This window comes from Asparagus officinalis, chromosome 4, assembly GCF_001876935.1.
Source record: "Asparagus officinalis chromosome 4, Aspof.V1, whole genome shotgun sequence".
In the NCBI taxonomy this organism is placed as follows: Eukaryota; Viridiplantae; Streptophyta; class Magnoliopsida; order Asparagales; family Asparagaceae; genus Asparagus; species Asparagus officinalis.
The window spans coordinates 43,926,256-43,949,652 of record NC_033797.1 but is presented as its reverse complement, the minus strand read 5'-3'; the positions used below and the strand labels follow the sequence as shown (position 1 = coordinate 43,949,652).

Sequence of the window (23,397 nt, the reverse complement as noted above, 5' to 3'; positions counted from 1 at the left end):
GGGGGGTGGGGGGGAAGAAAGATAAGGAAATTTTCTTAAGGCTAATTCTCCTCCTGTATAGTTATCAATATATGCATATAAGAGTCTAAGGTCATTATAGAGTTTACCATTTTGTCTTTATTCAAAAACATCAGAATAAACATATAATGTATGTACTTTATTTACTATCTGCTTTACTTTTCATATCATATAATTTGTAGTAAGGACAACGCAAAATTGAGGTGTGAGAGTGGGGACTACTTGTCTTTTCTCTTCTCTTATATTCCTTAGCTTTTCTTTTATTTTTCTTTTCCTTTTCCTCTAAAAACTTTTCACTTGACAAATTGATAAAATTGATTAATAATTAATTAGTTTTATATTTAAGCTAGCCTTATTATGATAACTTTAAATAAAATTTTAAAAAATAAATTTCAAGTATTATACCCTATTATAGTTCTAACCTAGAATATTATTTGAAATAATAATTTTTTCCATGCTTAACTTAAAGTGAATATTGTTTTCTCAAGTCCCTTTTGATCTTAGTAAATGCCAATAAATATTTAAATATAAAAAGAAGGGAAAAAATTGTTTCTAGAAAAGTGTGAAAACGTGTATAAAAATCATGAATTCCATAAGTGATTTTAACTTAATAAGCCTAAGTTGACTGAACAATTAAGCTCGATGAATATTCTATGATGAATGACATAAGCCCAACTGTTGGGATTATTAGCCTATTAGCCTAAAACTCGCTACACAAACTCTCTACATGGTCACGTAACAACATGCAGATACTATCAACTCAATTTTGAAAATTGGAGCCCAAAAATAAAAATCCAAACAGGTATACTACACATGAAGTAGTTAGAAACAAAATTCCAAAAGATTTTATCATCATTAATCTATGCAAAATATGTCATCAAAATCAACATTTAAGAATTTTTATGAAGTTGGTTAATTTTCGCCTCTTGATATATAATCCAAACACGTCGAAATCATTTGAATTTTTATTTCTAACTAGTTCATGTGTAGTAAATCACATCTACTAATAATCATCTAAGGACGTGGCCTAAAATCACATGATTCGGCTACATTGTGGATAATCCCCTCTGTTGAACTTGATTTACATATTCTAAAACCCTAACACACCAAGTTTGGGGTGAAGCCGTTGTCGTTTGACCATTCATACACTCTTATCAATTTTAACGGTTTCGAATAAATAGAACTTTTCACATGGCTCGACTGAGGGTCAAACGACGATGGGTTCACCTCAAACTTGGTGTGTTGGGATTTTAGAATATGTAGATTAAGTTTAACAGAGTGGATCATCCACAATGTAGCTCAATCATGTGATTTTAGATCGTGTTCTTAGATGATTATCTAAGGCGTCACCTTAGGAACACTTTTCCATATATATATATATATATATATATATATAATATATATATATATATATATATATAATATATAATATATATATATATAGTATAAATGTCCTAAGGTGTACAACGCCTTAGATCGCCACCTAGCGATACCGGTAGCTAAAATCACATCACTACCCTTTTTTTTACGATGGCACTACAGTTAAACTGATCTACACGATTCTTAAATCAAAACACACTAATTTTTGACGTGTTCGAACTCGGTCATCTTTTGACCCTTCATCCACTCACATCGCTAATTTTAACGGTTTTCGCATATGAATATGCAACTTTTGCACGCGCTTAACGTATAGGCTCAAATCTATATACGGGTTCACCCTAAAATTGGTGCCTTTGTTTGCCGTGTTTAAAAATCTGTTTAGATCAAGTTCAAGGGAGCCCGCGCGCATCGTAAAAAAATTATGGCAATGATGCTGCATTTTAGGCGCGCCGCGTCATTAGGTGAGAATCTAATGTGTCCCAATAGGAAAACATTACCATGATATCATATATATATATAATATATATTATATATATATATATATATATATAATATAGTTTATATAACTATATATATATATAATAATATATATATGATATATAATATATATATATATATATAGTATATATAGTATATATATATAATATATATATATATAATAATATAATATATATTATATAATTAAATATATATATATATATAATAATGGATAAAAACACTTTAGAAATTGATTGAAGCAAAGAGTTAGAATGTTCTTTTCATAATTTGAAATAAAAATTTTCTAAATTGGTCTTGGTTTTGTGTAACTACAATGAAAAAATTTTCTAAGAGATTTACATTAGTGTTATGCATAAAAATATTTTATTGAGTAAAAACTAGCTTTAGTTAGACTATCTAAAGTTATCAAGTAAATCATTCTATAATGACGTTTCAAATTTGTAATTGACTGAATTTTGTGGAGATATTCACTACAATCCCTCACGAGACTACAGCTTATCCTCTAAGGTAACCAAGGGAGTAACTAAATATAACCATGATTCCTGCGAAATTGAGTTAGGAACTATTATTATTTTGTTTGTTTAAGTGTGAGGGTATTTGATTAGTATATTTTATTGCATTTTTATACCTTTATTACCTATATTTTTTAATATGTTTTGTTATAATAAAATGTGTTTATTTAAATTTTCAAGAAATAAAAAGTGATCTCAAATGAAGATTATTTCAAGCTCAAAAATCTCAATTAAAGCTTAATTGAAGCCCAAAGAAGCCTAAGAATCATAAACAAAGAAATCAAGTCAAATTCATATTCAGGATGGTCAACCGCAAAGAAAAGACATTATCTTCTAATCTAGAAAGTAAAAAATCTAACGTATTATATATGAAAATCACATATTTCAACGAGACAGAGGTATTCGAATTGGCAAACTCTAGAATTCGAACATTCTCATTGACCAACCCACTGATGAGAACGTAACAGAAACGTATCAAAGGCTTATTTTGACTCCTCGGAACCCAAGTTTAATCCAAGGGCTAACATGGGTTTATGTATGCTATAAATAAAGGTAGAGAGTGAGGGTTAGAGATGTAAATTTTTTGTAAATCCTCTTTTAGAGGATGAAGGTTTCTATTTTGTGACTTTTAAATATTGTAAAACTCTAGTTTTGCAACAAAAATAAAAAAAATCTCCTTTAATTTTTCCTCTTTTTATATTTTAATAACTAAGTCTTAAAGAAATTTGGATTTGTAAAGGGCCCAACCCCTCTTAATGTGAGTTTTTAATTTCTAAATTTGTCTCACTTAATTAGGATTGCATATTTAAGAAGTTTGTTTAGATTTAATTTCTTTAATTCATGCCTTGTCCTTTGTTTAATTTTCATGCTTATTAGTTAGTTTATTTTCATTAAGGTTATTGATAGCGAATAATGCCGTGTAGCGATGAGGCACCATTAAGGCTACGTGGGGTTTTTGCGGTAAAATAGCGGTAAAAACATAAAGTCAAAAAGCAGTCTAATTTAAGTATGTATAAAAATTTTAAAAAATATTTAAATTTTAAAAAAAAATCTAAAATTGCATATTTAATGATTTTAAGAGGTCCTAAGCATGAAATAGACATGTAACTGTCACATAATATCGAAAAGAACTGGAGGAGTCGAAGAGTTATTGTCTTCGAGAAGATGAGGTGAGAGATGAGAGGACTAAAATAGGAGGAGCTCACAATGAGAGGAGGTGAAAGGAGGTGCTAAAAGTGGTTCCGGAGGTTGTGGGAGGCGGTAGAGAGATGCCAAAATGCTCGGCCGCGCGAGACGCAGGCATCCAATGCCGGCAGCCCAGTGACCTTTTTGGGGCTAGTGTTTTTCTAGAGTTGGATCGCAAGGGGGATACTCAAGAGAGAAAAAACACCATGATTGGTAATGACATAAAAACATCGGGTCTTGTGGGTGCCGATCAGGTTTCACTAAAAAAATAAACATGAAATTATTTTTAAACAGCGGTTAAAAAGTAGATTTTACCTGTAATCGCCTATTATTCACCACTATGACGTGCTATTGACCACTTTTGTAAGCAAAAAATGCATATTTCACAATATGTCACCGCTATTGGGAGTTATCATTACGTAAGGGGCCGCTAGTGCTATTAGCCCCGCTATTGCAATGCTCTTAGCACTGCTATTGCGGTGCTATTTGCTGCTATTTGCTGCTATTTATAATACTGATTTTCATGCTTAATTACTTTTAAGTAGTTTTTATTTTCATGCTTAGATAGTTAGTTTATTTTCTTACTTTTTATTTACTTTTTAAAATTAGTTTCTTTTCTTATCTTTTTATTCATGATTTCTTTTGTAATTAAATTGGAAATTAATAATATGTGTCGCATAATTTCTTAAGATAAGAGGAAACTGGTATACCTTATTTATTATAATTAGATTTGCTCTCTTTAATGCCTTAAATATTTATATATAGATTAATCAATCAAAATAATAAATGATAGAATATTCTAATTTGATATATTATACTTTTTTAAATGGTTTAATAACCTATGCTTATTAGTATTCTAGGATTATTATTTTCATTTGACTTTCTATGCAAGAATTTTATTTTTATTTTTAAAATCTATGCTGATAATCTATGCTTTCTTTAATTATATTGATAGGTTATGCTTGTTAATTCTAAAAATGAATAAAAACAAAGAGAGTAAATTCTAGATCTAATAAATAGTTATCTAGTAGATTTTATCCTAATTTCATGGTGTAGTTCTCTTGTTCTCTCTTTTTTACCTTCTATTTCTTAGTTTCGTTAGTTGTCATCTTTTCTTTTCTTTTCTATTTCTTTTTATTATTACCTTTTCATTCTAGTTTTTTTTATTTCTCTATTTTCCTTCATCTTTTTCTCTTATTTTTTATTTTTATTTGTTTTGTTTTTTTCCCTTTTCTCTTTTCTTATTTGCATTGTCTCCTCTCTCTCTCTCTCGCTTATTGTTTATTTTTCCTTTGGAGAAGAAATGTTACTCCCCACAACCTAATCGAAGTGCAATGAGGCTAGCACACACCATTTTGACAATGACTTTGCCGTAATAATGCATAAGCACATAATTATTAATTGCTGATGCATGGATGCTTAATAGAAGGATTCAGGTGATTCATCTGACAATCAAGTTAGTCATGATCTAAAATGGATCAAGGAACTGATATACTTCTCTCTGAGTGTGCAGAAATTTTGTACCTTTAGTTAGTAGGCGATGTGCCTATTTATACCTAGCTGACAAGGATATTCATGTAATTTCGGCCAAGTCCAATCAGTTAGCTTATTCGGCCAATATTTTATAGGTGTTAGCTACGGGTTGTAGGCATCAAGAATGGCCTATAGGTCCAAAACACAGCTCGAGACGATGAGTCGTCGAGCAATGAACCGTCAGACGACGTGGCGACGAGCCGTCGAAATAACAAAGTGGTGAATCATTGATGACGTAGTAATCATCCACTGTAGACGTCAAAAATTACCTATAGCTTACCAAACACAGTTCAAGACAACGAGAAGACGATAAACGTTATTAGCCAAGTCAAGGGAATTTATCCAACAGTAGTAAGCGTACAAAGTGGATCAGTAAAATGTGCAAGTCAGCGAAACGATAAACCGTACGCAAAACAAGCGAACTTGAGGGGTTATGCATCGCCAAAATGACAAAAAGATGAACAAAACACCACTCGGAGGCTTGCGTAAGCGCGAGCCACCAAATGGTGACTCGCACCCATGCGAGCCACCAAATGGTGACTCGCACAGCCCCGAGCCACCAGGACTTTTTTTGACTCCCAAGACTCCCAAAACGCGGATTTCGTTGATTTTTAAGGATTCTTTCGTCTTAGGGCCTCCCCAACTGTTTTGAGGCTATCCCTAAACGCATTTAAGCGGTTATCAACTACAAATAACTTTTAAATACCAATTCTTATCCAAAAGGACGTCTCCAAAGGCCTATAAATAGAAGCCTAGGGTCTTCTTTCAAGAGGATCTGAAGTTGAGAAGGCGAGGTGCTATCAAATTGTCCAGCTAACCATGAATTTCAGAGGAGAATCATCAGATCTTGGCGAATACTTTCATAAAGAAAGTCCTTCGAAAGGTTTGTGATTCTTTCCCCTTCTTTCCTCCGGATTAAACTTGGTTTTAATCTCGAGAAGATCCACAATCTCGCTTGGTTGTGATTGTCGCTTCCGCGATTGTTTCCTTTATGAAACAAGAGCATAGTTATACTATCAATCGGGTTTGATCCGCGGTGGTCTACGGACTAACGCATCCCCGGCATAGGCAAAGATCCCACGCAAAGCAGCGGGAGATAAACTACTGTTGCGTTTTATTTAATAAAGTTGTAATCTTTTTTTCATTGTAAGAAGATCTTATAAAAAGATCAACTTTTCTTTCAGTTTGAACTTATAATCGATAAATGGTATAACAGGTTTGAAAGCAATGGAAAAGATAACTTTTGACGAAAACATCCACCTCCAAGTAGCCCGTGCACTCATCAGCCAGCTCCTAGTGGCCAGCGCACTTGTCGGTCACCTCTAAGTCAACGAAACGACAAAATGTGCATAATGACAAAACAAGTCAAAACCCGGAAGACCGGAATAGCCCCTTGTGGCCGAATCGCACTGAAAGGACTCGACCAAAGTCAGTGGCTCGGCCAAGGCCGAGCCACCATTTGGTGGCCCGCACAGTTGCAAGCCACCGTGAGGTGGCTCGCGCCTGAAAAAGCCGAAAACGCGTTTTCAACGGGTTTTCTCAAGATTATTTCATTCCAGAGCCTCCCCAACTATTTTGATACTATCCCTAAACGTGGTTAGGCTATTGTTAACTGCAGATAAAGTCAAATCGTCAATTCTTATCCTAAAACACTGCAACTAAAGCCTATAAATATAAGCCTAGGGTCTTCATTTGCAAGGATCAAAAATCTGAAGGCGAGGTGCTGTCAAATTGATGAATGGGGCATGAATTTTAGAGGAGGGCTAGCAGATCTTGGTAAACTTTAGCATAAATATGGAGCTATTCGAAGGATCTGAGACTCGTTTCATCTTTCCTCCGGATCAAACTTGGCTTTGATCTCGATAGAGTCGTAATCTTGCTTGGTCGAGATTATCACTTTTGTGATTACCTCCTTTGTGAAGTAAGATCTTTAAATAATCACTCTATCAACTGGATCTGATCTACGATGGTCTATGGGCTAACGCGTCCCCGACACATGCAAAGATCTCACGCAAGCAGCGGGTGATAAATGTCCTCTGCGTGTGTTTGAAGAGAGTTGTATTTTTTTAATTTATTTGTGTAAGTGAGTAATCTTATAAAAAAGATTAACTCTTTTGAATTCATTGTAATTAATAAACGTGTAATAGATTCTATAAATAAAATAACTTTCGACTCAAACACGGGTGGCATGAGTAACCTATACGATTAATGTGATTGTGGCACTGATGACAAGGTCCAATGTGTCATTAAGACTTTTTGTGTTAGTATAATGATGACTCCAACCATGTATTTAATATAATAGCAACTAGCTATCGACGAGGGGTTCGAGAATGACTATCTTTTGTCTTAGCCTGGCCAGAAGGGACGCCTTTTGCCTTGGCCTGGTGAGAAGGGACGCTTTTCACCTCGGCCTGACGAGAAGGGATGCATCTAGTCTTTGCTTGGCCAGAAGGGATGCTTTTCATCTTGGCCTGTCTGAGTCGAGTTGGGTGTAGTCTGCTTGAGACCCATGCAGCCAGTTGAATGTGATTAATGCTTGCTTATTTCTATGGCATAACATTGACCCTTTTTGCTTGAACTTAGGTGGCCAAGTCTAAATAAAATTGAACTTCATGCCTGGGTTTACTTCAAAACAATATCAAGGTCTTAGGTACATGCCTTGGGCTTATCCATGAAATTGATATCAAAGTCTTAGAGTCGATGACGTTTCTTGGTTTTATACCGACAAGGTACTAAAGTCTTATGTATCGGAGTTGGTCAAGTTGGAGACGACTTGACATCATGCATTGGATTTACTCGAAATGACACCAAGGTCTTGTGTCTTAATTTCCGAGTCAATGAATATAAAGTGGCAAGAGCTGTATACAGGTTAGTACACAATATAAAATATCTCTTATTTACAAAAGGGTCTTTACAATTTAACTACATTTTGTGGAGGTATCATACAAAATGTTTTACATTTTATGACAACCCTACCTTTTATTTAGTCTTGCTCTTCATTTGATCCTTGGTGGAATTTCTTGGTCACTGTAGCGTTTAAGCAATAGTGGAAGCTTCTAATTTCGAGGTCTGAAGACAAGGAATTGACCACTTCTCAAAAAGCGATAAAGAGGTCCTACGGTGAGCGTCAAACTTTTAATGCATAGATGCTTAATAGTGAGATTCATGGCTAATTCTAAGGAGCTCGGGGTCCCTTGATCTCCTTTGATGGCTGATCCTCGGATTTGTAGGGAGTCCTGCAAAACTGCAATACACTAGAGGATTAAACTTGGGTTCTTTAGTGATTCCTCTAACAATCAAGTTAGTCATGATCTGAAAGGGATCACAGAATTGATATGGTTCTCTCTAAGTGTACAAAAACTACATAACTTTGGTCAGTAAAGATATGCCTATTTATATCCAACTAACGAGGGTGTTCATGTAATTTTAGCAGAGTCTAAGCAATCAGCTTATTCAACTAATATTTTACATGTGTTGGGCTACGTGTGGCATGAGTCACCTATGTGATCAATGTGATGGTGACACTGATGACGAGGTCTGACATGTCATTAAGACTTTTAAAGCCGGTGTCCGATCATGTATTTAATGTGATAGTAACTGACTATCGGTGAGGGGTTTGAGAATGATCGTCTTTTGTCTCGACCTTAGCGAGAAGGAATGCTTTTTGCCTTAGCCTGGTAAGAAAGACAGCCTCCTATCTCGGCCTGTCTAGAAGGGATGCCTTTAATCTCAGACTGTCTAGGTTGAGTTGGATGTAGTCTGCTTGAGACACATGTCAGCCAGTTGAATGTGATTAACACTTGCTTATTTATAGTAGAGGCATTCTGCCTTCAATGCTTGTGCCACTCGAAGGCCGGCGAGAAGAGCTTCATACTCGGCTTTATTGTTTGAGGCCGAGAAGCCAAAGGAGATGTAGTGTTCATACGTCGACCCGTTTAGGCTTTGCAAGACTACTCCCGCTCCGTTGTCGGCTTCTCCAGCGGACCCGTCCACTTTTAATAACCACCATGAGGTATACTCGGGAAAATCATGCTCTAAGGTGCGATAAATCTGTGGAGCAGTTGCTTGGACTACAAGAGGTACTAGCTCTGCTGGCTGAATTGTCGGTATGGACGTAGCTGGTTCATCACTTGGCGAAGTTGATTCAATCAAGAAGTCTACCAAGGCTTGAGCTTTGATTCTTGTTCTAGGTTCGAACTGGACATCATGTTCACTGAGTTTGATTACCCAGGTGACCATCCTCCCAGATATTGTGGGGCTGCCGAGTGCTTTCTTCAGAGGAAAACTTGTCCGTACAATGATGGCATTAGCCTGAAAGTATGGATGAAGTCTCCTCGCAGTGATGATGAGGGCAAAGGCAGCCTTCTCTATAAGGGGATAGTTAAGTTCGCCTGCTTTGAGGATCCGACTCACACAGGAGATAGGTTTCTAATATTTCCCTCTTCATAAATAAGGACAGAGTTGATTGCTTCAAAGGAGACGATCATGTATAAATACAATATCTCTCCTCCTATAGGCTGGCTTAGCAGTGGCTTAGTAGTCAAGTAAGCCTTGAGATCCTGGAATGATGCACTACATTCAGCCTTCCACGTCATACTTTCCTTTAAGTTCTTGCTTCCCCTTAGCATCTTGAAGAATGGGAGTCTCCTCTCGGAAGATTTGGAGAGGAATCGACCTAGAGCCGCTATCTTTCCATTCAGCTTATGGATATCCTTCAAGGTACGTAGCTCAGGTAGTCTCTCTATGGTGACTATCTTCTCGGGGTTGATCTCTATGCCTCTATGGGTGATCATGAACCCCAAAAACTTCCCCGATTGCACCCCAAAGGTACACTTAGCAGGATTGAGCTTCATTCAGTAACGCTGGAGAGTGGAGGAGGTCTTGTCCATATCTGATATGTGGGTTGACACTTGCTTCAACTTTACCAGCAAGTCGTCCACATAAGCTTCCAGATTACGACCGATCTGGTGCTTGAAGACCTTGTTGATAAGTTTCTGATATGTAGCTCCAGTGTTCTTCAAACCAAATGACATCATCTTGTAGCAGTAAGTACCTAAATCAGTGATGAAGAAGGTCTTTCTCCTGATCATGCTCTGCCATAAAGATCTGGTTGTAGCCGAAGAAGGCGTCCATGAAGCTGAGCAGTTCATGCCCTGCACTCTCATCGACTAGCTGATCGATTCGAGGCAAAGGGTAGCTATACTTGGGTTAATCTTTGTTGAGGTCGGTGAAGTCCACGCACATCCTTCATTTGTTCAACACTTTCTTCACCGATACAATAGTAAACTACTCTGGGTATTAGACTTCTCGGATGAAGCCAGCTTTAAGAAGTCATTTGACTTCATTAGGCGCTACCTTTTGGCGTTCTGGGCCGAGGTATCTCTTCTTTTGTCGAACATGCTTGGTATGTCTGTCGACAGCCAGCTCATGGCTGATCACTTCAGGGGGAACCCCTGGCATGTCCTCTGGATCCTAGGCGAATGCATCAGCGTTTTCCTACATGAACTTGGTCAAAGCTCCTTGCAAGGGTTTGACTAGACTGGACCCGATCTTGACCATTTTGAATCCTTCTCGGTCAATGGGCATCTCTTGAAGCTCTTCCACCAGTGTAGTCCTTTGCTGCTCTATTGTTTTCTCCAACTGGAGGCAGTCTTTCTCAATGAGCATGACGTTTTGCGTGCCCTTACCCTTGGTCGAGAGCAGATAGCAGGACCTGACCTCTCGCTGATTGCTCCTAGTGACTCCAACTCCATTAGGAGTCGGGAACTTAACCATCTGGTGGTAAGTTTAAGGGATGGCCCATAATAGATGGAGGGCAGTTCGGCCTAGGATGACATTGTGAGTCGACTTCAAATTCATCATCGAGAACTGGACTTGGGCGGTGGCTTGCCTAGGATACTCTCCCACTGTTAATGGGAGAGTAATCATCCCTTCCAGCAAAATAGAGTAGCCGGTGAACCCGATGAGGGGTCCTCTACAGGGAAGTAGGTGAGATTTGTTGATATCCATCTGGTTGAAGGCGTCGACATACAAGATGTCTACTGAACTCCCTATGTCGACCATGATTCGCTTCACTTGATATCTATCAACTATTATAGTTATGATGATGGGGTCGTCATGAGGCGTCTCAACGCCTTGTAGATTGGCGTCCCCAAAAGATATGGTCTCCTCTGCCTTCGTCCTCTTGTCAGCTTGGTTGACCCGCAACTCCCTCTTGGCATATCTATTTTGGGTATTGTTGGACGACCCTTCAGTAGTAGGACCACCACTGATCATGTTGATGACATCTTTGTGGCTAGGCTCCGGGGGTCGGCTGTCTTGGCACGGCCGAGGACGAGGCGATCACGAGTGGGATCTCCTATCTTGCTTGGCTAGGTCAGCTTCCCTTTGATCCCGTCAAGAGACGAGGTTCTTCAAGTACCCTCTCTCAATCAAGTCCTCAATATCCCTCTTAAGGATATGACAATCATTGGTGAGATGGTCGTGATCCTTGTAATACCGATAGAACTCCTTCATGTTGAGGTTCTTGGGATTTGACTTCATCTTAGGAGTGGGCTCATTAAGGTGACCCTCCTTTTGAACTAAGGAAAGGGCTGAGGCGAGGGAGGTATTGAGGACTGTGAGGGCTAGCCTTGGTAGCTGGTCCATCTGTCAGTCCCTCCTATTGGACCGATTGGGACGAGAGTCGACTCTCGAAGGATCTCTTGGCCACTCCTGTCTTGTAGGGGATCCTCTTGCCAACTCTAGTGTCGGTGCCACCATCGAGGTGTCATCGTCAGAGCTGCTGCTAGAGTCAACGAGGTGGCTGGGATTACTAGTGCTGCTGAAGCTATGGCTGGGGAGGTTTCTGTAGCTCTGGTTGACACCTTGTAATCTCGGGCATCCTCTATGTCCATGTATCCGTGTGCCTTAGCCATCAACTGCTCATAGTTGCGACTGACTTCTTAGCAAGTGAGTCAGCCAACTCATTGCTCTGCAGGCCGACAACGAGTGCGGACATGACGACTGCACTCCTTGGGTAGTTGACCTCCAACCTCTTCGCCTGGAATCTTTTGAAGTAGGCTCGGAGGCTTTCACTGGGCCCCTGCCTCATCTAAATCAACACATGAGGGGACAACTTCTACTTGGTGTCAGTCAGAAAGTAGTGGATGATTTTTCGACTGAGCTGTTGGAAACTGTTGATAGACTTCTTCTCAAGAGCATTCCACCAGAGTTTGGCATGGGGAAGCATCGACATACAACTGCTTCCGATGCTTGGAGCATGCTCATCACATTGAAGTAATTTTGAACATGCTCGGAGGGGTCTCCCTCGCCTTTGTACTTCTCCATGTGAGACATCTTGAATTTCTCACATGGAGCATTCATAAGGTCGTCTGAGAGAGGGGTGTTGCTCCCGATAGCGTCTGCGATCGGTCTATACACTCAGACGTATCTAGAGGTCCTTATGGTAGTAGAGAGGATAGGAGAGGCACGATGATGGAGGAGAGTTTTAGAGATCACTCCCCTAGTGCGATCCCCAAAATGACCTGGACTTGGACTCTCACCAGAGGTCCTGATAACGGTGGTGATGTCGACGAGACTCGTCAGCGCGAGCCGATCGACGAGGTGGTGGGGATGCGTGTTCAACGTGATCCCCCATCTATTTGGCAGCAGCACGAGGAGTCCGAGGTTGGACGACTCGCTGAGCTCCGGTAGGAGTATGAGTCTCCAAACTCTAGTCTCCTGAAGGAGGGGGGGAGAGTTGAGGTAACTCGTCGCGGCTGTGAAAGCCGGCTGAGAAGTTTGCAAGTGAAGATAGCAAATTGCTCTTGGAGAGACTGAGAGAGGTTGTGAGGTATTTCCTCAAGCTGGGCTTGGGTAACGTATCTCTGACGTCGTTCTACAATGTGAAATTGATCAGACCTTTGTTCAGAACCTGACATATTTTCTCAAAAAAGAAAGATGCCCCATGGTGGGCATCAAACTGTTGATGTACTAGTGATCACACAGTCAATATGTATCCGTGTTTGGATGAGTTTGTTGAGGATTGATGAGAGACCGCTTTCTTCCCCGACTTTATGTCTGGTTCTTGAATTGGGAATCTAAAAAATCTGCACATGTAGAAATTCGTGAGAGGACGGTATGCCCTACTGAACCCATGTAAAGAACAAGGTCATCAATAGAATTATTACACATTTTTCTATTTGCGTTAATTTACTACCAGTAGGGTTTGCGCCTACTGATAGCTGTGAACCACTTAAAAGTAAAACACTCTTCCAAGGGTGAATTATGGATCTAAATTATCTACCTTAATTAGATGTTTTTTTATTAGCATCCTAATTAAGTAGAAATGAAGTTAAAATGCTGCTCGATTCCTATGCTTCATGTCGTCTTGAAACTCTTCGAACATTCCACAATGTTTCACATGTTGGAACTTGTAAGTTTATTCATCTTTTGAGGAATGTCATTTTGTTGAAGTACATAATGTGCGAGCATTATGTACAATGCTTTCCCTCAAGAATGTTTTGGTCATTTTCTCAATTACAGATAGGAGGGTACGATCGAAAAGTAAAAATTTCATAGGATTTTTTGAGACACCCTAGAGTTCAACTCGCATATATGGCAAACCCGCCGCCCCCGCCCCCCCGCCCCCCCCACGCACACACACACACCCCACCCGGCAGGTGAATGTTCTGGGGGTACGAGAACCAAACAAACAAATTTTTTGATGCGCCACTTGGTGATATATATTTTCTCGACCAAAAGAAATAGTGGAGACCAGTACTTTTATATTCACGACAGCCAATGATTAGTAGATGATTTGTTTCGTTCCTGGCTTACTATTTGTTACATTCATTTTTAGTTTTCTTCTAAAAAGAATCACAAGATTCGCAAAAACCTCGTATGAAACAAATAGTGTATTCTGATTAATTTGTAGCCTCCTCGTTGTTTTTTCAATAATGTAGAGGATCAGAATCCATTTCTACTAGAAATTTGGCATATTCAAGTGCAAGTGATAAGAAAAATATGTTGTTTTAAATTAAAATTTTAAAATATAAAAAAGATTTTTTCCCCCCTTATTTATAGCGAGTAGTGAATACAGAGAGAGCGACCATAAAAAATTTAGCCATTTGCCTTCATTATTTGACCTTGGCATCTTTCACTAATTTTCTTTACATTTTTAATGTAAATTTATAGGATAAATTCACGTAAAGAAACTTTACAGGATAGACACATGTAAAGAAACTTGACTCATTTTTATTTACATATATTTACTTATTAAAAAAATCAACGCTTTCTCTTAATGTCTTTTTATAAACTAAAATACAAATATGTGGACTCCGATATTATTTTGATGTCATTGAGGTCTAGAATGTTTTTGAAGAAAGTAAAAGAAAAGAAAAATAATAAAAACAATATACAAAATAGTCTTTATAAAATTATAATTTTACTTTCAAATTACAATTAAAGAATAAATGTCTTCCACTCATTCAATTTTTTAGATGCCCTTGTTCGGTTGGTTTTTCATATAGTAGTATATATACAACTAGTGTGCGCCCCGTGCAAAGCACAGCCTTCCCTTTTTTATCGCTACGGTAATCTCGTTTTTAATTGCTACAATATATTTTTTAAATGCTACAGTAATTTTTTTAAATGTTGCAATAATGTTTTTTTAAAATGGTACAGTATCTCACATCTGTTGCAATGATATATTTTTTAAAATGCTACAGTAATTTTTTATAATGCTACAGTGCCCCCACCTATACCGCGATAACAGTTCTTTAAAACACTACAGCAATGTATTTTATTATTTACTATATCATGAATAGTGATTCTTAGGTCCTTCCGTTATTATAGAGGAATAGATGTGCAGACATGGGAATAGAGTACTATACCAAACTAAATCAAACATATCCCAAGGTTATTTCATTAGTTTTTTTTCAGACATTCTTCACATATATTATGGTTATTTTGCTATTAACCCTCCAAATCTTCATAATTTTAATATTAGTCCCTCAAATTCCCTTAAATATTATGTTTTCTTTAACCACTAATTGTATTTACTGAACAGTTATGACTATCACAAATCCAAGCCTAATTAAACCTAACTTGTTAGGAACCTCCTAAAATCCATAGTTGTTTCCTCTTTCTCCATCACCCCCTACCTCAGAAACTCCAAAATTTACCTTCACAGTTTCTTTAATGCACTTTACATCACCCAGATCCGTGGTTTTCTTCCTCTTTAGTCTGCAATGAGGGATTGAACTTGATTTTGAGGTGTTCTTGACTATTTTAGAGGCGAGATCACAAAGAGGGCAAAAAAAAAGAAAAAAAAATTCTCAGGCATGGAGAGAGAATAGGAGAGAAAATATAGAGAGAGGCGGGAACGACATTTTGGGTGGGTGAATTAAACTTTATTTAATTGTATAGGAAATTCACATTTATTGTTGGTACTAAATCTAGCATAAGGAGCTAATAACAACGCTTGTTTTCATATATTTGGTGGATTTTGCACTTAAAAATTGCAACTTGTAAGTTTAAAATCCTTGAAATCTATCAAATATAATGTTCGTTAGCATTTATCACATCCCGAATTTGAGGTTGCTGCCTAGATAGATGCATAAAAAACCTAACTTGTTAGGAAACTCCCAAAATCCATAGTTGTTTCCTCTTTCTCAATCATCCCCCCTCCCACCTCAGCAACTCCAAAATTTACCTTCACGGTTGCTTTAATGCACTTTACGTCACCCAGATCATGTGGTTTTCTTCCTCTTTAGTCTGCAATGAGGGATTGAACTTGATTTTGAGATGTTCTTGACTATTTAGAGGTGAGATCACAAAGAGGGCAAAAATAGAAAAAAAAAAACTTTTCTCAAGCATAGAGGCGGGAACGATATTTTTGGCTGAATGAATTAAACTTTAGTTAATTGTAGTAAATTCACATTTATTGTTGGTACTAAATTTAGCATAAGGAGCTAATAACAACACTTGTTTTCATATATTTGGTGGATTTTGCACTTAAAAATGCAACCTGTAAGTTTAAAATCCTCGAATTCTATCAAATACAATGTTCGTTAGCATTTATCATATCTCGAATTTGGGGTTGCCGCCTAGATAGATGCATAAAAAACAATTACCCAAAATATGCCAATTTCAACCAATTTTATGAATTTTGTCACATTTCCTAAACCAAATCCATGTACAACTAAACAAAATTGGTTAGATTTTAGGGAAAATTGTGTCCAGGCCCCAAAATCGCGTCCTGGAAGTGGCCCAGCCCACGAATTAATTCCCCTTGGGCTGCCGCCCCAAAAATCCGTTTTTCGCGTGCTCCAGCCCATTTAGCCCTCTTTTATACGTATGCTCGGCGTATTTAGGCAAAAAGACCCGAAATGCCCTCGTCTCTCACTGGGAACCGGCTACAGGCAGCCATCAATGATCGTCGATCTCTCCCATCGCAATTAAGGCGAAGAGACGGCGGAAAGCGGGGGAAAAAAAGGCGGGTTCCCTCCATTACTGGTCCGCTTCAGCTCCTTATTAATGGGATATAAAATCGGGTAATTTTTGCTTCATTCTCCCATTTATGAAATCAGGGTTTTTCCCCTTCATCTGTCAACAACCATTCTGAGCTTTAAATCCCCTCCATTACTCCTCATAACTATCTTCATAACTCTCAACCACTCCCAATGGCTCCCGATGAATTGATTTGTATGGTGTCTTTAGGCGAGAAGTCCATATTTATGAAGCTCTGCTCGACAACACGGTTTTATGAACTGAAATTTGATGTGGCTGAAAGAATGAAAGTACCTGAAGAAGCTTTATCCTTGGTATATAAATCCGAGAGGCACCCACCCCAACTTGACTTTTTCGATTGACAACGAAGATGACTTGAAGTGCATGTTGGAGTACAATCGAAATGTCGGTTGTACAGAGATTCACATGCTCGCTGTTGTTAATAGTGCTGTTAATAAAGAGTGTTCCAGTTCTGAAATAAACCAGAAAGTTATTGGTGGAATGTAAGTAATTAATGACTCTTTATAACATTTAGCTTTGTGTGACGTGAACATACTGATTCCAGGCTTTAAGGCAAAGCCGCATAACATTTTAAGTGTTTTTTAACTTCATCTTTTGGAATCCCGTTATGAGCTTTGAATCCCTTCAAGTTAACAAATTAATTATCGTCATAACTGTCAACAACCCCCAACGGTTTCCAATTGCTCGACGTGCACGGTGTCGTGTGACGTTATTGCTATATTCTTCCTATCATGAAGTGCATGTTTGATCTAAAGGATTTTCACTTGTTGTACGGAGATTCAGATGCAAGTTTTTGATAACATAGAGTGTCCTACTTCTTAAAGGAAGTACAAAGTTATTACTGATTTATATGTAAACAATGAACTTTGGCTCAAATTGGGATTGTGTGATGTAAAAATTGTGATTTCAGGTTTCGCTGCGCAGTAGAAAAACATAGATGTCATCTTCGAAATTTATACGTTAACTCAGCTAGTTTCATGTTATGTTTTGATGATATATGTTAATCTTCAATTGAACATGTTAACTTTCATGTGAGCATGTTAACTTTCATGTGAGTATGTTAACTTTCATGTGAGCATGTTAACTTTCAGCGTAACAAGTTATCTATGTAAATTGTCTGTTAAATTCCACTGCTCTTTAATTAATTCATACGAAAATGGTTTGTTTTAAACATTATAAGATAGTTTTATACTCTAGTGTAAAGTTTATATCACTGGCTGATTAATTTTTGCAGCAGTGATGCCTCTTTGAATGAAGAATATTGTCATCCCCCTTCTGGCGGAAATGCTTCCAATTCAGAGAGAATCTCAACTGATTGCCCGTCTGGTGAGAACGTAGTGAGAGCTGATGATATTATCAGTAAAACTTACAGTATTCCAGACTGTTGGCACACAGCATTAACTGGAAAGGGCCAACAATTTGAAACTGCTATAGATTTAAGACTAACGTTGCAATACTATTCCATAGAGAAAAAGTTTGACTACGACTTTGTAAAGAATGAACCTAAACGTATCCGAGTTATTTGTCGATATAAGGAGACGTATGGTTGCCCTTGGATGCTGTTTGCATCCCCTGTAAAAAATGAAAAAAGAATTGAAATCAAAAGGTTTGTGAATGAACATAGTTACGGACAACATACTAGCTTGTCAGGGCAATCATGGGCATCTCGTAGATTCGTAGCAGAACAATTGTGACCTGTCTTAAAGGTTCGACCTGAAATCCGCCCAAAGGATGTGCAAAAGGAGTTCCTCACTCGATATGGATTGAGACTTGAATACAGTAAGATATGGTGGGGCAAAGAAAGAGCGCAGGAGGCTATGTATGGTGATAGTTATGAGTCTTACGATCAATTAAGATGGTAAATTTTATAGTTATCTGTTTAAATGTATAAATTTATCGTGCAATATATTTCCTTAGATGTTTCCATATTTATTTTCATAAATTTATATTTCAGCTACTGTTATGTTTTATGGAAAATTGTCAGCTCTTACACGTCAATATACATTACCCTTATGTTCCAATGTATTACATTTACGTGTAATGTGGTCACACTGTTGTACAGGTATGAGCAAAAGGTGAAGGAAACAAATCCAGGAAGCTACATTTGCATTGACCAGAATGAAGGAAGGTTCAAAAGACTGTTTATATGTTATTCTGCTTGCATCGTTGGTTTCTTAAAAGGGTGTAGACCTCTATTATTTTTGGATGGGACCTTCTTAAAAGATATATACAAAGGCCTGCTCCTGAGCGCTGTAGCATATGATGTAGACCAAGGGATATTTCCACTTGCGTATTGCATATGTGATCAGGAAAACGTTGATAATTGGAGCTGGTTACCAAGGGATATTTCCACTTGCGTATTGCATATGTGATCAGGAAAACGTTGATAATTGGAGCTGGTTCCTACAAGGCTTGTGGTCTATACTGTAATTGCATATGTGATCAGGAAAACGTTGATAATTGGAGCTGGTTCCTACAAGGCTTGTGGTCTATACTGTACGAAAGGCCAGACCCATACAATCCTCCCCATCAACTGGTTATTATTTTTGATGCCGACAAGGGAATCCAAGAAGCGGTAAGAGAATATTTTCCTGAAGCAATTCACTCAAGATGTGTTCTGCACCTGGTTGAAAATTTTAGATCTAAGCTAAAGGATTTGGGAATGAAAGCAAAGGACACACATGTTTTGGGGAATTTGCTCCAATCAGCTTGCTATAAATACACTGTTGCGGAATGGAACGGCTACATGAAGGATATATATGAGATGTCTCCAGCTGCATATGAGATTGTAAATAACTACTCGCCAGAGCATTGGGCGAATGCCTTCTTCCCTGGCATTAGGTACTGCCCTCAATCATTTCTAGTTAATATCCCCTTTTGCAGGTTAACTATCGGTGATATATGTTATCGTTTATCACTATATGTTAACTTTCATGTTATTATGTTAACTTTTCCTACTAAAGGGAAAGTTTGGTGGTTGCGTGTTAATCTTATTATATATTGGATGCTGAATGAGACTTTGTTTTATTTTGATGTTTGCAGATATGGTCATGTAACCTCTAACGTTGCAGAATCCTTTAACAGCTGGATACGTGAAGCTCGGATGCTGCGTATCCTGCAAATGGTGGAGCATATCCACAAGCAAATTATGACTCGCATGAACAACAGACGCATAATGGCTGAAAAGTGGACAAGCTATCTTTATCCTAAAGCTGAGCAGATTGTTGGAGAACATATGGAAAGAGGATCTACGTTAGAGATTAAGCAATCTAGAGATGATATATTCGAAGTGCAATCACAGAGAACCACTCACGTTGACTTGGGGAAGAAGACATGCACTTGCCGTGCTTAGGACGTAACTCGTATTCCTTGTGTGCATGCTTGTGCAGTCATCATTTATATGAAAAGAGAGGTATATCAGTATTGTGACTGGTTCATGTCCGTAGAGGAGTTTAAGAAGAGCTACGATGAAATATTATATCCCATACCAGATTATGAGATGCGTAGTGTGCCCAAGGATGAAATCCAGATTTTGCCACCAATTACCACGAAGAGGAGGGGAAGAAATAGAACAAGACGCATAAACAACAGAACCATCTTGAAACGTCCTGTCAAATGTGGTCGATGCAAGAGCGAAGGGCACAACCGAGCAACTTGTAACGAGCCCATCCATGATTAGTGTGTCATGCTTATGAAGAGGAAGAATGGTGCTAGTGAAATATAAGTTGTCTTTAAGTTTCCATTATACTAATGGGAGATTTTTGTGCTCTGCTTCCAGACAGCAGGAGGTTTTGAATTTTGTACTTAAACATGTTAACATATAACTATCTCTATACTACTACTACTTTTAGCTGAATCTGTTATCATAAAGGCCCACTGTTTGAGGTTAAATTGCTGTCAGGTCTCAAATCTACGTGACATATTCCAACGACTAGTTGGTATACTGTTCCAACAGACATATTCCAACGGCTATCTACTTGATGGATTTGCTTTATATAATGTTATGCAAGGCTCAAGTAAAACCATATCTCTTGTTCCCTCCCTCCCTTTATAGCTCATTTAGAGACTAAGATGAAGACCGAGGATGCCTCTCAATTAGTAGAAGAGCCATGTTGTTTCTGCAAGCTTCCAACCCCCCTCAAGCTATGCAAAAACGGGAGCAACAAAGGTAGATATTTCTGGGGATGTGCAAATTTCCCAAATAGGCGATGTGAGTTTTTTGCTTGGGCTGACAATGTCAATGCAAAAAAGGAGAACGTGGCTGTTCACCAAGAAGCACCCGCTGAAGATGAGATAGCAGCCAAGGTAAAATACTTGAAGAAAGCATTGAAGCAGTCTAAGCGTGAAGTTGAAAAATGGAAAACCTGTTCGTGCTTTCTATGTTGTTTTTGTGTTGTTCTAATTTGCTTAAACATTGTGATATGCAAGCTGAAAATGAACTGATATATGTGCAGTTCATAGCGGAACACTGCATCGTCTAAAAATCGCTCTTCGCTTTATTAGTTTATTGGCTATCGATTTGTAAAGTTTTCCCTGAATTGGTTAGCTTTCAGAGCTGTTTGATCTAATCCAAAGTGGGTAGCTGAGCGGTTGACATGTTAAATTTTGCACAATTTGGTTTAGAGCGACAGGTTTAACTTTCTTTATAACTGGTTAACTATTTCTGGCGCTGGTTAACTTCCAGCGAAGCTGGTTAACGTTTACTGAATCTGGTTAACTTTTTCTAAAATTGGTTAACTTTCGCCTATACTGGTTAACTTTTGTTGTAACTGGTTAACTTTTGCTGAAAGTGGTTAACTTTTGTCCAATCTAGTTAACCTCCTTCGTAAACTGACTAGCTTACAGCAAAATTAAAGAGTGCATGTCAAGCAGGTAGTATCAGACATATCCATAACAATCCATTTCAATTACATCATAATGTTAGAATCGTCTTTCACCCACCATGTGCTTCAATCTCCGCTTGATGTCTCTGTTCCCATCCTTCCTCAAGAAGTTTGGCTGCAAGCCTGGCACGCAAGACGGCCGAATTGTCTCCGGGATTACTTACCTGAATCGCATCATTCCCATTGATTATAGCCTTCATGTATAAGGGAATGAAAAGCCCACAATCAAAACTGCAATTAAAGAGTGCAATAACAGTTCTGTTAGATATGTGTTGTGGGATGCAATAGAATTAAATTCAAGTATGTTAATTACTAACATTCCAGATTGTTGCTCGCAAGAGATGCCCTCATATCTAAACTTCCTCCAAACACTGTCTGGATCAAAACCAGCCTTCATATGGTCCATGAAGCCAATTACTTTATTCACCGGTTCAATATATGCATCGTGGGTAGCTGAGCTGTAATGCTTGACAACGTCCTCATCCAACCTGACTTCAGCAAGATGCCAATGGTCCTGATGCACAAGCGGGATAAGGAGTACACTCTTCCTCGCAGCAATATGCTTTTGTATAAATGAAGTATATATGTGTGGGAAATCAGGAGTGTTTGCATAAAGGCTGTGCTGTATAATCCAAGTATAATGGAATGTTATGACGGGAGTAAACACGTGTTAAAGAATCATAGTATCGTAAAGTAGATAGCTTACGCAGAAGAAGACTGATACAATCCTATACTTATGGCTCAGGGGAACTGTTTCTGGCCTATCCAGCTATGAGCTTATTCTATCGATCAAAGCTTCCATCAACTGAAAATGGAACATACATAAGACACACATTAGATTGCATAACAACCCTGTCAGATTGTGAGGAAAAATTGCATAAGTGAGGCAATTAAACTTGCATGGTCGTCAATACGTCCCCCTCGTAGTAGGTTGAGAAGCTCCATAGAATCAATACTACTGTTTGACGTTATTTAAAACAATACATGACCTGATATATGACAGAAAGATACAGAGATTAACATAAATGGTAAAACGTTAGCCTGATTCTGGAAAATTTAACATATAACAATGAACAATAACATGTTATAGCATAAGTTAACATCAATGAGCATAAGTTAACATGTTTCTTTTAACATGAACATGCAAATAGAATTAAAGAGTTTGCATGGATTGAACTTACTCATGAGCTTTCTGATTGCAAAACTCTGAGACCTATCTGTTCTCCTCTAGAGTGAGCTTTGCCGCTACATGATGGGGTATTCTAAAGTTGTGAACAAAGGTTCATGCGCTATCAACCAGGAGTATGCTAAAATCATGAACAAAAGGAATCCCCTCGTTCAGCACCTTCAACAGAGCCTCCTCCTTCTTCTTGATTTTTTTGGTTTTTTGAAAATCCCACGTGCATTCACTAGGCTTGCAGTAGTACCTGATTTTTTCCCTAACATCCTCCTTGTGATGTGAAATTGTAATTAATTCTGGTTGGGCTATCTTCTTCTTTTCGTCAGTGAAAGGGGTTCGGATTAGCTAAGAACGAGTCCTGATTCTGGTACTTGGTCCCCTTGTTCCCTTCGAAACAACTTTCTTCGACCACTTTCGATAAACTTGTAATGAGTTCTTCTCCCCCATACCCATCTCCTCTACTTTCTCCGCACTGCCCTTCTCTTCTTCCTTCTCTTCTTCAAACATCTGCGCTAGTTCTTCCTCTTTCTCATGTACTTTCATCTCCTGCTCTCTAACTTCCACTTCAAAGTACTCCTCTCTAACTTCCACTTTCTCAGATGCCGATGAATCTACAAGTTTATTCTCCTGCAAGCTATCTTCCTGTTCTACTACTACTTGCTCTCTATCCTCCTCTCTATTCTCTTGCTCTCTA

General features: G+C 38.2%; 1 protein-coding gene across 1 annotated transcript; it reads left to right on the top strand.

Annotated features, from left to right (window-relative positions):
• On the top strand, nt 12,232-19,992 carry LOC109838592. Its single transcript, XM_020407024.1, has 6 exons — nt 12,232-12,404; nt 17,875-18,214; nt 18,347-18,498; nt 18,703-18,768; nt 19,017-19,481; nt 19,683-19,992. Exons 1-6 carry the CDS (start codon nt 12,232-12,234, stop codon nt 19,990-19,992), a joined length of 1,506 nt encoding a protein of 501 aa, XP_020262613.1.

Bases quoted from the DNA above. Each gene is read 5' to 3' on its own strand.
- LOC109838592 (XM_020407024.1), top strand. From the start codon at position 12,232: ATGAGGGGACAACTTCTACTTGGTGTCAGTCAGAAAGTAGTGGATGAT. The intron at 18,215-18,346 runs GTAAAAAATGAA...CCTGTCTTAAAG, and splicing joins GGATGCTGTTTGCATCCCCT to GTTCGACCTGAAATCCGCCC. The intron at 19,482-19,682 runs GTACTGCCCTCA...TGATGTTTGCAG, and splicing joins GCCTTCTTCCCTGGCATTAG to ATATGGTCATGTAACCTCTA.